Source organism: Etheostoma cragini, chromosome 6 (genome assembly GCF_013103735.1).
Source record: "Etheostoma cragini isolate CJK2018 chromosome 6, CSU_Ecrag_1.0, whole genome shotgun sequence".
Taxonomy (NCBI): domain Eukaryota; kingdom Metazoa; phylum Chordata; class Actinopteri; order Perciformes; family Percidae; genus Etheostoma; species Etheostoma cragini.
In genome coordinates this window covers 11,857,872-11,873,550 of record NC_048412.1, presented here as the reverse complement: position 1 = coordinate 11,873,550, position 15,679 = coordinate 11,857,872, and the positions used below count along the sequence as shown (strand labels likewise).

The following is a 15,679-nucleotide window of genomic DNA, read 5'->3' as shown; positions in this document are numbered from 1 at the left end:
GAGAGAGAGAGAGAGAGAGAGAGAGAGAGAGAGAGAGAGAGAGAGAGAGAGAGAGAGAGAGAGAGAGAGAGAGAGAGATATGACTGTAGAGTGATGGGACCGGGCTGAGGGAACAGCAGCGAGTGATCACTCTCCAAGCTCGTAATGACAGGTAAATGACGATTTTAACGATTTTCAAGAATATTTTGGAATTTTAGAGGCTGAGCTGGGTTGTTGAAATGGTAAACAACATATCAGGAAACGGTATATCCTGCATGGACTCCTGGAACGGGGTCGTCCCTGCACGCGATATCACTGTGCACATCTGAAAGTAGTGTGTAGTCGTGTGCGAGAAATCTCGAACAAATGTTCCTTAAGCTTTGGGTTGTCACCTTTTACCTAATTCTCAGGTTTTCATATTGTCGTATGAGCTTTTCGGGCTTTGGTATTCCAATCTAATGAATTAAAATTTAAGCTTGTACCTGCAGACGCCATATTCAGAGATTATATTTACAGGTGGTTAAGACGACCTGATTTAGTCCAGATGCTTTGAGGCAAAGTGCGCCTTTCTAAGTTTTATTGAAAAGCTTGATGTCTGTCTATTTTCGTCTCATGGGGGGTTGGGATGAGGTCTGTTTTCAGACTGGCGTCACACATGACGTCTGTGTGTTGGGCTGGATGGTAATAATGGCGTTCAGCACCGCGGCCAGCTCCCGGTATAACGGCTGACAGGACATCTTGTAGGCAGGGTTACTACACTGTTTGGGCATTCACATCTTCATTGCAATTATTATATTAAGAAGTAATTGTATTGTACTAATGTAATTAATTGTATTCTTCCCAACCTAGTTTGATTAAGGTCAAAGTGGGTTGACATGTATATGTTTTTTGTGTTGAAGATGAGATGTTGTGGATGCCTCGGATAAGAATAAAAATCATCTTACTAGAGACACACTCTGTGAGCTGTTTGCTTATCTGAATGTAATGTTTTAATGTGGGCACAGTTGCTATGTTCCATTACAGTCATATCATTCAGTCAATTAAATGATCATGTTTGGCCATTGCATGTGTTGCATGTGTGTTTCTGTATGCTTATATGTTGTCTTGCATTGCATAAGCTCAAGGGCACTGATTACATCTCTAGAGCACCTCTAAAGCATATTTTAAGTTTTTTTATTTAAATTTTTTAAATGTGTTATTGCTAACTAAAATATGCTGTTGTAAATGTAAGATAACAAAGAGACTTCACAGACACTGGGCAGAGCCAAATGTCCATGACTTTCATCAGCCGATGCAAATGAAGCAGTAAAATGATAACCATTAGGTAAGAGGGAACATTGTGTCTCCCCTTCATGCAGCCTCTCCATCATCACACTCAAACTATGTTATCTAACTGAAACCCTGACAGCCACCGTATGTGAATTCATGTTTTGCAATCTATAGACGTGAGACACTCTCCACCTCCTTGAGACATGTCTAAACATCTATCATCTGTACATGTGCATTAAACTACTCACAAAAGAGGATTTGACCTTTGTGATGATTGACATTTATCAAAGGTTTTAGCATTGAGGGTGCTTTAGAGGTTGTTAAGCCTTTTGGGGCCGATTGGTGTTTTCTGCTATATAAAGAAAATGTACTTGATTTGACTACAGCATCATGCACGAGATACATGTAAGGGTTTAACTTCAGCTGTCAATGACGAGAAAAAATGAAAGTAATGCCACTTCCACAGTTTAAACACACCTGAATTGGTAATGGCATTGATGGAAAAATATGCTTTTTTTTGTCTTTACAGTGATGTTCTTCTTATTGCCATAGGCCTATAGCTTGCATCACTGCATATCACAAATACTGTTTAGGTTACCTAATCTCACGTGCCTACGATTGGGTAGTCTGTATTCACGACGTTCCACCTCCATGATTGTTCAGGTGCTGCCGGAAATTCCGCAGGATATCTTTCAATTTTGCTGGATGTCCGTTACCTTCCGCTTTGTGTGTTGGTATTTTAAAAACCGGTCGATTTATGAGGACTATGGTTAACTGGTCCTCAGGTTTCTGCTGGCTAAATCCAGACAGCTAGCTAGATTAATTGTCCAATCTGAGTTTTCTGTTGCACGACTAAAACAACCTTTAAACGTACACATGTTCCACCAAAACAAGTTCCTTCCTGAGGATATTTTGCAGAGGCGCTGTTGCTCTGTGCGGCACATAGCGCCACCCAAGATGATTGTGATTGGTTTAAAGAAATGCCAATAAACCAGAGCACATTATTCTCCCATGACAGCTTGCTGTGTGAACTGGCCACACACTAACAATTGGGTAAAGAGTTTCCTGATGAGTTTTTTAGAAAATGCTTCCAGAGTCAAGCCCAGATTAGTTCCATACAGTAGTTAACTCTGCTTATAAATTTAACATTATATCACCCACTAGTTCATTTACATATGTATCCAAATGAACCAGAAAGCCCATTATGTCACACTTTGTCAAGTTCCCCTTTTTTTAATGTCCTTTTTTCATATGTATCATAAGAGCACTTACTTGTGCATTGTAACCATAACATATTGTGAATTATTTATGTTTTTTCTGGGATGTGTTTCCTTATTCTTTATATCTTTTGCATTTATAAGAAACATTGCCAACACTGGGGGCAATGTTTTAGTCCCAGTAATGTTCCCCAGAGTGTTTCTATCGTGGTGAAACAGAAACCGCAGTTGAGATTTAGTGCCAGCTGACACAAACTTCTAAACATACTTGTGTTTTTCCAGAGGCACTGAGCTAGTAAATGCTTCTGTCTTTTACTCTCATTTTTTAATCAGGATGCAATACTTTAGTTTTTACAGTAACAAAAAGAAAAGTCATGTATATGTATAATATACAGTATGATATAATGTACAGTAAGGTGTAGCACAATAGCTACTTATATGAGCTTTATGTAAAACATTTGAATCCTATTATAACACAAATTTTTGCAAATTATTTTCTGATCCATAACAAGTTGGATCTTTACAGAACCACATCACATCCAACTTTAAGCACATCTAAAACATAATTTCTTGTTTTTTTGTGAATGGCAATCCTGACATCTGTCTTGTGAGATAAAGAGCATGGTAAACATTATACAGATTGTTCTTTTTGTTGCTTCTATGAAACCTTGTAAACTGCCACATACTAAATACACAGCTTAATTTTTTATGCACAGCAAAAAAGGGGGTTAGATGTTATGATGTTTGAATGAAAAAAAATGTGAAAAGAGAAGAAGGTTAATCATGTGCATGTCACTCTCTGTATTCAGCCAACCCAATATTGAATCTATAAAGGAGGATGGCCTATTTTGTGACAGCAGACAAGGAGGATGCATCATTAATCTCAATGTTCTGAGGCACTCATGCCTTCAGTACAATGTTACATAACTGTCTAGCGCGGTTTGAGGACACTTGTGTGTATAAATGAACTGCATATCTGTGTGTGCATGTTTATGCATGGGTAAAAGCCTGAGAGAGTTTGTCCACAAAACATGTTGGTGGTTTCTTAAAAGTGAGTGTGTGTGTGTGTGTGTGTACTCAAGCAGGTAGACAGATGTGAAGGATGACTTCTTGCTCAGAGATCTGTGGGTCTGAGTATGTTGAGCAAGCTCAAGCCAACGGGAACTGCCAGCAGTATGGAGTCCGTTCTTATCTGCACCAGGTACAAAACACACACACACACACACACACACACACACACACACACACACACACACACACACAGAGAGAGAGAGAGAGAGAGAGAGAGAGAGAGAGAGTGTGAGCATAGGGCATCTTTTTACAAATATCAACCATTCTCTTGTTTATATCTTCATAGTCTCATGATATCTTGATATCACTTGACTTTTTCTTTTTTAAACTTGAGGGTTTTAGATCTTGATTTCTCACGGCTTACAGTTCCCATGTTTGGAATTTACAAAGGTATCTCTCTAATCTCTTCTCCAGTTTTATGAGGAGTGCACAGCTTCTATCTGGGAACGTGATGAAGATTTTCAGATTCAGAGATCACCTAGCAGGTGGAGCTCTTTACTCTGGAAGGTGAGGTCAACCTTCCAGCAAGCTCAAACAAAAACTACATCTCACCTGCTGTTATTTAGGTAATTAAAATCTAATTGCAAAAAAGGTCTTCCTTTTCCCCTGCCAGGTCTGTCTCGCGTTCGGTACCCTAATCTTGTTCGCAGGCCTCGTTGTTGTTTTGGTGGGTTATGCCACTCCAACCAGATACGAGGCATTTGGCGAGGATGATCTCCTTTTTGTTGACAGGTAAAGGAACAATGAAGAATGTTAATAGGAGGGAAATGCTGGTGTCTTTAATATTGGCTATTTTGTAAATTTATCATTAACAGTTGTAATTTTAACTGTATTTTCTTCCAACACGTGATTGATAATGAAGACAACATTGTTTTGGTGGTATATACAGTACGTAGGACAGAATTGCAATAACTGAGACAAGTTGGAATTAGCAGTAAAAAACAACTTTTAATTAATTGTCTTTTTATTGAACAGCCACGCTGTCAGTTTCAATCGTGCACTGGATGTGTGTAAGCTGACTGGTGCTGTGTTGTTCTGTGTGGGAGGCACCTCCATGGCTGTGGGACTCCTGCTGTCTGCCTTTGCCAAAAGCTACTCCAAAGAAGAACTGTACCTGCAGCAGAAGTTTAAGGAGAGATTGGCAGATCTGCACGCAGTTGGTAAGGTCTCACTCTTAACTGTCTTGTTATGACACATTATGGAATGAAGGTTAAAGGTCCCATGGCATGAACATTTCCCTTTATGGCGTTTTTTAACATTAGTATGCATTCCCCCAGCCTGTCTATGGACCCCCAGTGGCTAGAAAAGGCAATAGGTGTAAACCGAGCCCTGGGTATCCTGCTCTGCCTTTGAGAAAATGAAAGCTCAGATTGGCCAATCTGGAATCTTGCCCCTTATAGGTCATAAATGGCAAGGTTATCCCCCCATTCTCTTCTTTGCCTACCCAGAGATTCTGGCCCACCTGTGAGAGAGAGATATCCTGGCTTTCAAACGAGCAAGGTTGCAGTTGGTCAAGGCCACACCCCAACATTCTCCTTACGCACCACCCCCCCCTTCCTCAAAAGCTACAGAGTCAAAAATGGCACATCCTTAGGAAGCTCATTGTGGGACTGGCTCCAGTGGCTGTAATTCTGCACAAAGGCTGATTTTTTGGGATAGAGACTTTAGACATGGTTTTAAGGGACCACTAAGGTCTAAATAAAAGCATCCAAACCACCATGTCATGGGACATTTAAGAATGAATGCCAAAGAGCAAGTGAAAGTGTAATACTGTATTTAAACTGCTTTGTATAAATATCCGTCACAGCAGAACTGCTTTTGTCACAGGTACCCCCATAATGAGAGCACCGACCCCCGGAGAGGGAAAAGTGCCAGTCACACTTTCCAAAGTCCAGAACATCCAGCCAGTGACCACTAAGTCAGAGACCTGACAGAAGTCCATATGAAGGCGTAAAGTGAAGAAGTGTGTGTGTGATGAGTGTTTTGGTGCGCAGACTGTGTGCGAGAGCGAACACGTGTAAGCTACGTGTGAATTTCATTCTTTTGAAAGGTCAGCTTACATGTCCTGTAGTATTGGTCATTCATCTGTATTTGCTGTGTTTGACATTAACACTTCATTTAATTTAACTTCAAGTTATAAAGCAACATATAAAGAACAACAACTAGGTTGAATTTCTCCCAAAACAACTCATGTGGCTGTTCTATTTACAGCTGCGCGGTCACATACTGCAGTTACAGTATGGGACCCTTCAATTTAAGGTAACAGGTGCCGTTTCAAACATGTACTAACCATAGTCTACTAACCATACACTGATAGGTAAAACCTAAAATTCCACGAGAAATGAACCCCAGTCTCCTGAGTGAAAGTCCTGTATTTATGTGACCCTAATAGGAAACGTAATATACGGCTGTCATGAGCTGCTTGCAAAATCAGCCCATGTGGTCGTTTTTTGGCTGAGCAAAGTTTAAGCTTTATTTTTGGACATCAATTGTAATAAATGTATAGTGATCCGATAAAGCACATGCAGGTCTTGACCCCTGCCCAGAAAACAAAACACAGAAACAAATCGATGGAACACAGCTGCTGAACAACAACATCGTAGCTTCCACCGAGTATTTCTTCTGTTGAGACGATTCACATCTTGTAAAAAAAGATGTGTTAATGCTGGAGGGTGTAGAGCAGCAGATGCAGTGTTGTTTGAAGTTATTGGAGATTGGCCCCCGTTGCCAGAAAATGATCAAAAGAAGCACTGAACAAAACAACCATTATCTCTGCCTAGTGTCTAAAAGGCATCGGAGGATGAGTTTCTATGTGCTTTGTGCGTACATGCATGTGCAGTCCAACTTCATCGCAACACTCAGTCAGAGCTGTCAGTCACAAACGCACAGTATACGTACATGTTACACAATGTTTACATGCAATAAAAAGTCAAGAGCCGTCTGAACAAATTTTCTGCTAGAAGTTCACACATCAACAGATTTGCGAAAAACAGATTAGAGCAGACCTTCAGGGTAGATTTAACACTGACATTATCTTCTGTCTTATTAGGCCTCTGACATTGTCTCCCTCTGTGAATCTTCAGCAGGATTTATAGACCATACCACACCAGGCAGATTGATGAAAGGTACATTAAACCTGGCGGAAAATGCAGAACAACATAATCTGTCAACTAAAAAAGCAATCCTAATCAAACAGATTACTTTGAAGGTAATACAAATAAGGCATTCTTAATGCCTTCTACCTCCAAAAAAATATATTTTTTAAGCATTTTCTTCCTTTCTTTGTCTCTTTCTCTTCCTTTGAGAAACAAAAGCATGTAGACACACACCTATCTGACCAAGCATGTACATTTTTGCAGTTGGTAGTCGTGAGTTAGAGATGTGCAGGTGCTGCTTGTTGAAATGAAGACCAACCATGTGACAGATTATACAACATAACAAGGGGATAAGGAGAGCTCTCCAGTGAGATCACACATCAGCTACATGTGTTTGACAGCACTCATTGTTTACAGTCTGTCTGGATTCACTGATGCTTTCAACAATAACTGCCTTCCTGTGCTCAAACACAAAACTTGAAACTACATTAAGATGTATTACATATACATACATATAGTATTTACGTTCCAGTAAAGCTTTTTTATTTTTTAATTGGTTGCATATTCACTTGCGTGCTATATATGAAACAGAAGTTATATCAAGAAGTTTTTTTTGTTAGTTGTTGTATTCAAGCTTGCCACTCACAGGCGCTTCATCTTTAATTTGAAAGCACAATAAGATAGTAATGGCCATGTTTTTCTGCTTTTTAAAAATATAGTGTATTTGGAAAATATTTTTTTAAACTTTGTGATCATGCCACTTTAAATTGTTACGTTTGTTGTTGCTTCTTGTTTGGTTGTTTTGTATCTTTTCCCAACACCTGTGCACCCAAACCACAGAAAGGGTCGATAGTGAAGTAATGATAGCCAAAACATTTATAAGCCTTCTACTGTATTTAGCGCTGTGACACGCCCTCCTGTGGCTGTCTGTAACACCTGACGTGAACACGTGATCGCGGTTGAACTTCTATTTAATGTGACGCCCAAAGTTAAAATAAACATGAATAAATACAGGATTTCTACACAGGAGACCGGAGCTTGTTTATCAATGAGATTAAAAATACACAGCAATTTTCTTTAACTTTACGGAACAAACTGAAATACCTCGCGCTCTGAGTCCGGTGGGTACCCGGAAGTGAAGTAGCGAAAACCACAATCTTTTTCTGAACTTAATTAGTGTTTGTGTCTAAACCTAACCAAACTGTGATGGTTTAAAATCACCAAAAAAAGTAGTACATAGTACAGGAACCATTCACCATTCACACACATGTATAGACTGTGGCCAAGGCTGCCGTACACGGTGCCACCTGTTCATCAGGTAAAGCACACCATTGGAAGCAACTCGGGGTTCAATGTCTTGCCAAAGACACTTCGCCATGAGGCAGAGATCAAACCACCAACTAATCAGTTGTTAGGAAACCGCTCTACCACTGAGCCACAGCTACCCCAAATAAACAACATATAGAGTATGTGATTACTTGCTTGGAACAACGTTTTGTGGTAGTCACAGTCCAAGTGCCATCAAGCTACATGCCTCCGAAAGTGCGCCAACGCTGCACGTCTTTCCAAACATTGTATCCCCTTCAAATCTATGAAGCAACAATGCTAAAAACATGAAACGATACAGGTTAGGTATGAACACGTTATATAAGCTATAACAAGCTATTGCTATGCTAGCCATCCATGTTCATGTAAGGTGACCTTTTAACATCCCAAAACCGTCACTATATTCTGTGATGTTATTACAACACATTTAGTCTCAGATACCTTAAAAACATGCATAAATATAAAGAACAATATACTAATAATGAAGACACGTTCAAGGAACTTACACAACCACTGTTAAGCTGCAGACCCATAGTACAAGAAGAAAAACCCAGCTGTTAAACAATCTGTTATGAACCAACCAGTGTGGTCGGAGTGTTATAAAGTGATCAATAAATGTGCTGACTTGTAGTTTCATGCTATGAATTGTGAGTTTATTTTTATCCTTACATTGATCAAACAATCCTTATTCCAATTTGAGATTATAAAGTGTCAATTCAACACTTGATAATAACATTATAATCAAATGGTAAATTGATAATTAGTTCACTAATATAGTTAAAACATTTAATTGTCAATGGTCAATAATTGTTTCATAAACATTATTTGGGCGGCTGTTATAAAGTTGCAGCTGCAATGTTTCTTATAGATTAATTTCAAAATAATTAATGATCAATACGTGGGTAATAAAGCACCAAGTAACATTAATTTGGACCCAATTAATATTTTTTAGTAATCAAAGAAAGAGATGATTATTAATATATGTGTGCACTGACTGGTAATCGCTATCTAAATAATGCAATGTAATTTTTTAAGCATTAAAGAGGTATGTTAATCGTTAGTTGCAACTTTATCATAGCCATCCAAATAATGTTCAAAAACAAATTACAAACAATTTCTTAAAGGTTTACAAATAATTTGGTAATCATTACTAAATACTTACTATAATACGTAAAATGTTATATGTGCTACAATAAACTTAAAATACCAAATGTAGAATCACTCATAATTAGTAATAATAATTATAACTATATTAATAAGAATATTGTAATGTTTGTTAAATGAATACATATTAAATTAACAATTAACTTACCATATATTATTGATGGTTATCATAAAACGTTACTGTGGATTCTTCTAGTAAATAAAATAAAATGTATACTGTATTTATGGAGGTTGTGATGGATAAAGAACAAATGTCTTTATACAATATTTCTATTTTTTAATGAACATGATAAAATTGAAAAATCTGCAGCTCACAATGTGGGAAGATTGTATTTCTCTTTTTAATTGAAATATACTGACTAAACTATACATAGCAAATGGACAGAAAAAGTTAACTTTTTCACCACTTAAGTTGGACACACCTTTGGCATTGTCACTATATCTGTATGATTGATAACACTTCAAACGTAGCCATGCAGCGAACAGAAATAAAAGTTATAATGCAGACAAGACATGGCCATTAGGTCATCTGAACGGCTCAAACTAGTGATTTATTGTGAATATGTCGGTTTTATTCTTGTACTTATTCTTGTACTGCTTTTACAACCTTGTAATTGTTAAAATTACTGCCTTGCTGTTTTGAATTGTGCCAAATAACTAAATCTTAACAGTGTCAGTTCAATATACCTGACATGTTGAGTCGGCTTTTGCTCTTAAAAGGTAAAGTATGTCCCCTTCATGACCTGGAGGAACAAAAGAAAGAGTATTTACAGGATTTGGTTTTCATTAATAAACAACTCCAAACTGTCACTGATGTTCCAATAAGCCTTCTTTCCACAGTGTAGAAGCTCTTACTGTAATCAATCAGGAAATATATTTAGGTAGAGGAAGTGTAGAAGGGTGTTAGTGCTGTCCACGGGCTTAACACGCTCACATGCACACACAGAATTGATGGTAATTCCAGAAATAGCACCTTGAGGAGCATCACCTTGGTCAGGCTATGACACATGCACGCACACACGTACATGTGCACGCACACACGTACATGTGCAGGCACACAAATGTGCACGCACACGCACGCACACATACACACACCCACTGCCACTGTCTGTATCTCTTGCTCTTTCCTTTCTCCTTCTACCTCAGCCTCCTCTCCCACTCTGTTCTCATTCTCCCGTGGGATGGTGACTCATGGACACATTGGCTGCATGAATCCCAATTTGAACAGCTGCAGGGATGAGAGGGTGGTGAGGTCATCATAGTAACTGATTTAGATCACAGTTTACACACTACAGTTTCCTGCCTGTGGGAGTTAGTTTATTGTGGCCTTATGCAACCTTGTGTCATGGGGAAACAAAAAAAAAAAGGTTAGCTACATCACATCTCGTCTAACCTGTCTTTTAACTTAAAGCTATTCAAGCTTGCATCTTTGTTCCTAAAATTAGATTGTAAGCCTAAATAAGATGTGTTTAATAGACATTAAAATTATATTAATTGGTAGTTTAATAGCAGTGTTTGTTAGTAGTAGTCAAAACCCCCTAAACCAAGACTAAGTCATCACCAAGAGCAGAGTGTATCGAGACCAAGTCAAGACCAAGACATTAAGGGGCTGTGACCGAGTCAATACCAAGACCAGATGAGTGCCAGACACACAGAGCTTATTCTGTCTCCCACATTCACTTTCCTAGGAGTGAGTGTTAAGGGGGTGGGGAGAGGGGGTTAACACATAAAATTAAACAATGCAAAGGCAATTTAGTGATATCCCTGCAGTTGCGGTCTTGAAAGAAAATCCAGAGTCCTCTTTATTTGGCAGACACACCACGGTGCCCACTCTGCCAGAGAAGAGGTTCATTGGAGCACCTCCTGAGCTTTTGCCCAAGAGCACTGGGAGAGGAGCGCTACCGTTGACGCTACGACCAAGTGCTAAGGGTTATGACGGAGGTCATCAGCGCTGGGATTGCTGGCAATAGACTCCAGAAACCAGCAAGACAGAACATTGCCTTTGTTAAAGCCCGGGAGAAGCCACACCAGCATCCAAATCAATGTGGACTAGCCAGACCCTCCTCTTGCTGTGCTGTAGAGGAAGGTCTGGAACTGCGAGGCTAGCCGTAGCCCAACCTTTTAGCATTTGTGGTTTCTGGTGTGTTTCATGTTTTGGAGTTGATTTGTTAGCCCCTCCCCGAGCCTAGTGTCCTCCAGGTAATGGATCACAGCCAGATACCACATGGGACCAGACAAACTTAGGGCTGTGTACAAGCTGTCTCGGCACCTAAAGCCCAACTAACCCCCGCCGCTGTGTAGGCCTACAAAAAACAGAAACCAGTAATCCCAGTGTATCTATAGTATTTCATACCAGCGGCGCGGGACAGTACACCTTAATGAGGGACAACCGCCAAATGTTGAAAAAAAATACTTCATACTAGTACATGTTGCAGAAAATAGTTCTGCACTTTGACTAAAGCAAATTATGAATGCTGGACTTGCAATGCAGTATTATTACATTGTGATATTGGTACTTTTAAATAAATGATCCAAATCATTCTTGGACATTAGTATGTATACTAATCACAGGTTACTAAACAAAACTGGGAGTAGTAAACTATTTTTGTGGCTCTGTACTTTTCTATTAAACGTACCCAAAGATAAACTCAAAAGTCCACAATTTAAATGAATAAAGTAAATAAGCTTTAGAAATACAAAGAAGTACTTACCGCCGATGCATTAAAATGATTCTTGTAGCAGGAGCGGCTGAAGTGAACAGAAATATTTGCCATTCATCCATTTTACATATATTGTTCAATTTGACAAACAAGTCTGTAAAGTTGATACCGAGGATAATCACTGACAAACAAATCAGCATTATCACACTTCGGGTGTAATTTTTTATTTTTATTTATTTTGGACATATTTGATTACAGTCATTTTATACATTAATTTAAAGCATCTTTTAAAGGTGCCTCCCTGTAAAGTTTCTCTTTTATTGTTATGGTAGAAGCTAGATGTGAATAAATAAATATGCATAAGACTTAATGAAAGATTGTGATGTGGAACATTCAGACACATATTGTATGCTTACAACGTTACACACAGCTTAATGTATTAACTTAAAAAAAGTTCACTTGATTTGAAAAACAGACAAAAAACATACAAAAACATCTTTAAAAACAAATACTAGTATACCTAGTATAATCCCACCTGTTAAAATAAGTACTCTACTACTCAATTTCAATCACTCACTGCAGTGCTCACAATTATACTGTATACTGAAAGCTATGAAGCAGCCCAAGAGGTAACAGTGTGACTTAATGAAAAATAAGAATATGTATATAACTTGTATTTGTCTGTTTCAGACATGTAAGTTATGAATAATGTTTCGATATATAGCTTTTGAATACATACCTGAAATTCATTTTTTTTTTTTTTTACCTGACATCATTTAGCAGCCATTCAAAGCTACTACTACTTGCTCGTTTACTTACTCCGTGCAGATTCTATATGGCTGAAATACGGCCCTTGCTTTTGCTTTGCTCTGCCACCTTCATTACTTTTATTAGTATTGCTTAATATTTTCAACACTGCTCATCCCACCTTTCTCTTACATTCCTGGATTGTCTTTGTCACCATCCACCCCTTCCTCTCCATTTGCAGCAGCATCATTGGCTGGATTCTCATCCACGTCCAGCTCGGCTCCGTTTTTCACCTCATCATCGCCTCCACTGACCTCTCCGTTCACCTCTCTCTCATCTTCTCCTGACTCCTTGGTAGCTCCATCTTCTGTTTCTCTCACATCTTCTCCCTGGCTACGGCCGCTACTGCTATTTCTGCCGTTATCATTCTCTTTCGTTTCGTTATCTGACGGAGTCTTCCCCGGGTCACTGCTGGTTTCTGTCTTTTTCTGTTCCTCCCCCATGTCTACTTTGTTAACTTGTTCCTCACTGCTTCTCTCACCCTTTTCACTGTCCTTATCTTGCTCCTCTTCTGCTGTATTTTTGTCTCGCTCATCCTTTTCACACTCAGAAGATGAATGGCTTCCATTCTCTTTCCCTTTAATCTCCTGGGTCTTATCACTGTTGCTACCGCTGGACTCACTCTTAACATCCCCCTCACTTTCATCCGTGGCCTCCTCCTTCACTTTTTCTTTTATTTCACCCTCCTTCTCAGATCCTGTTGTTGCTTCCCCCTCTTTTTCATCAATTTGCTCGGCATTTTCCTCTTTCTCTTCTCCTCCCTGTTTATCACCACTCGTGTCCTGGTTTTCATTCTTTTCTTCTTTCCCAGCGGAAGTGTCTGCTTCTGTGGTGTTTTCAGAAGCAACCGCCTCCTCCTCCTCTCCTGCCTTTTCCCAATTTTCATCTTCGGCTTTTGTATCACCATCTGCAGGTTTCTGTAATGCAATAATTCCACAGAAACAATTTATAGCTCTAAATATTTTAACAGGCATACAATGTAATTAGATTGCTTACAATAATTCTCCCCAGGACCTACACTTTCCTGAAAGAGAGTGACAGCGCTATTGAGTGTTGAGCACTTACAAATTCAAGTGGAGCACAAGCAAAGCCCTTTTTATGGCATTTCAATCAATATGCAACAAGAAATGAAATAACACATTAGCTGACACACGTGAATCAATCTTTTTCGTAACATTACATATGGATGAAATTTGCATATAAGAATTCTGGGTATCTTAAAGCAAGGTTTAAGTGGGTGAAAAAGACATTTTGGATCATGAATATGAAAATATATGCATCTTGGGAACTAAAGCAAACTCAGTTAATGTTAAGTTAATGTTATGTTAATACATCATTCTCCTAATGTTATAGGACAGGATGACATGCAACAAAGCAATGGACCCACAGCATTATGTCAGGAAAAGTGTCTGCTGTGTGCCCTAATGGGACGTCACATTTAGGGTTGCATGATATGAGGAAAATATCTAGATTATTTTGACTTATATTGCAAATGCAATATAATTCACAATATTGAAGAGAATGATCATGTTTGTGTCATTATTGTCATTTACTAATCCTAAATCTTAAAAAGATTAAAATGATTAGACGTTATGTGATTTTTGCAAGGATCTGTACCAAACAAAGTAGTCTGTGGTATACAATCTGTAGGGCGGGGGGTCTCTGCAGCACCACGATACTTCATTCATTCAATACTTCATTGACACATATTTTGCCTTTGCCCTCATCTGCGATTTGGATATTGCAATAGTCCATATTGCGATTTTGATATATATACAATTAATTGTGCAGCCCTAGTCAAATCAAGCACAATGTACGTCTATTTAAAAACATGTCATTTCTACATATGTACAGTGCTGTACTGTATGATTATACCTCATCGGCTGGCTGGTCTGGGGGGGTCTTGTCCACAGTATGTTTAACATAATCCTTTGATTCCAGGTCATCTGGTAATAGAGAGAACACACAGTAACATTAAGTGAGCTCACAGATTGCAAATCGCGTCAGAGAAATGTGGGTGTGGGTGATTTCACAGAAAAGTGTGCCTGTGAATTTGAAGCATGTTTCAGTGTGATGTTATGACATACGTGTTTCATGATCCAAATGTGTGAGATTGTGTCCTGAATGAGCTTGGTGGGAGCAATATAAGATGAAACTGAGTTATGATTGTCATCCAGGTGTAAATACATCTACATATATTGGATTTCACACAGGTGTAAACAAACATCTTTTGGCAAAATCAGACCAAATAGAGACAAAGAGGTTATGCGATGGTATGACATGCATCAAAGACGTGAATAATATTTTGATTCAACATTCTGGTTTGTAGTCGCTTAACAGCAGAATACAAAGTAACTCTGCTCATTACAGCCCTACGTATGACTTTAACGTAAAGCAATCCTAAAAAGGCTTAATTCAGTTTCATTTAATGCCACTCTTATGTTTAATTATCATTTCATTCATTTTGTCTGGTTCTCTACTGCAATTTTACAGGCTTAATATAAGGAATATTGCTGACTACTTTTCAAGACCCTAAACCCAGTCAGAGCACATTACATCATTTCAGAAACCCATAAATACTCTCCTATAAACAAGGAAGCTCTTATTCATCCTCTAGTAAATGACTTGTTGAAATTATACATCTTGTTTACCGCAGCTGTGTTTTCAGTCTTCAACAAAACACAGTACAAGAGTGACACCTAGTGGTAAAGAAGAAAAACACCCAAGACCATTTCAGGGAAGTAAACAACTTCCCCAGACAATGGAAGTATGGCCGAGAGAGTCAGAAAACATGGAGGTAAGATAGGAAGATCCTTGTTAGAATTATCACCAACGCAGTAATCACCCAAATAATCCCTAAAGGTATTAAGGTAGATGTTGTTCCACTGACCTGCACACAAACGTTGAAGAGATTTATTCAGTTCTCTTTTATCCAAGACTCTGGCGTTCAATGTTAGGCACTCCAAATTGACTCAAAGGGAGAAATGGGCCCACATTTTCATTTGAATTTGAAGATTTAACTGGTTTAATCTGGAGAAGCTTTTTCAATTTCCTATATTTGGTTTTCATCAAAGCTACAGCCAATAGGATT

The 15,679-nt window shown here is 38.7% G+C and overlaps 2 protein-coding genes and 1 long non-coding RNA gene across 4 annotated transcripts in view; 2 read left to right on the top strand and 1 right to left on the bottom strand.

Moving 5' to 3' along the window:
* Positions 1-3: 3 nt before the first annotated feature.
* Positions 4-5,827, top strand: nrsn1 (neurensin 1). Of its 2 annotated transcripts, none has more exons than XM_034873590.1 (6): positions 4-151; positions 3,548-3,666; positions 3,951-4,043; positions 4,150-4,268; positions 4,512-4,696; positions 5,364-5,827. In XM_034873590.1, the coding sequence occupies exons 2-6, from the start codon at positions 3,568-3,570 to the stop codon at positions 5,465-5,467; spliced, it is 600 nt and encodes a 199-aa protein (XP_034729481.1). In that variant the 5' UTR covers positions 4-151; positions 3,548-3,567; the 3' UTR covers positions 5,468-5,827. The 2 variants fall into 2 exon arrangements, with proteins under 2 accessions (XP_034729481.1, XP_034729483.1); XM_034873592.1 differs by having other exon boundaries at positions 34-151; positions 3,551-3,666.
* LOC117945863 overlaps positions 3,189-15,679 on the top strand; it is a 14,824-nt gene continuing 2,333 nt past the window's right edge. Inside the window, exons 1-2 of the long non-coding RNA XR_004656918.1 lie at positions 3,189-3,199; positions 10,687-10,694. This is a non-coding gene — a long non-coding RNA (uncharacterized LOC117945863). The remainder of the gene's footprint in view (positions 3,200-10,686; positions 10,695-15,679) is intronic.
* The window catches only part of LOC117945860 (doublecortin domain-containing protein 2-like), a 23,174-nt gene continuing 19,522 nt past the window's right edge, over positions 12,028-15,679 (bottom strand). Inside the window, exons 8-9 of the mRNA XM_034873589.1 lie at positions 14,464-14,534; positions 12,028-13,505 (exon numbers count right to left, since the gene is read on the bottom strand). Of these exons, the coding sequence (XP_034729480.1) occupies positions 12,717-13,505; positions 14,464-14,534 (860 nt within the window). The 3' untranslated portion in view covers positions 12,028-12,716. The remainder of the gene's footprint in view (positions 13,506-14,463; positions 14,535-15,679) is intronic.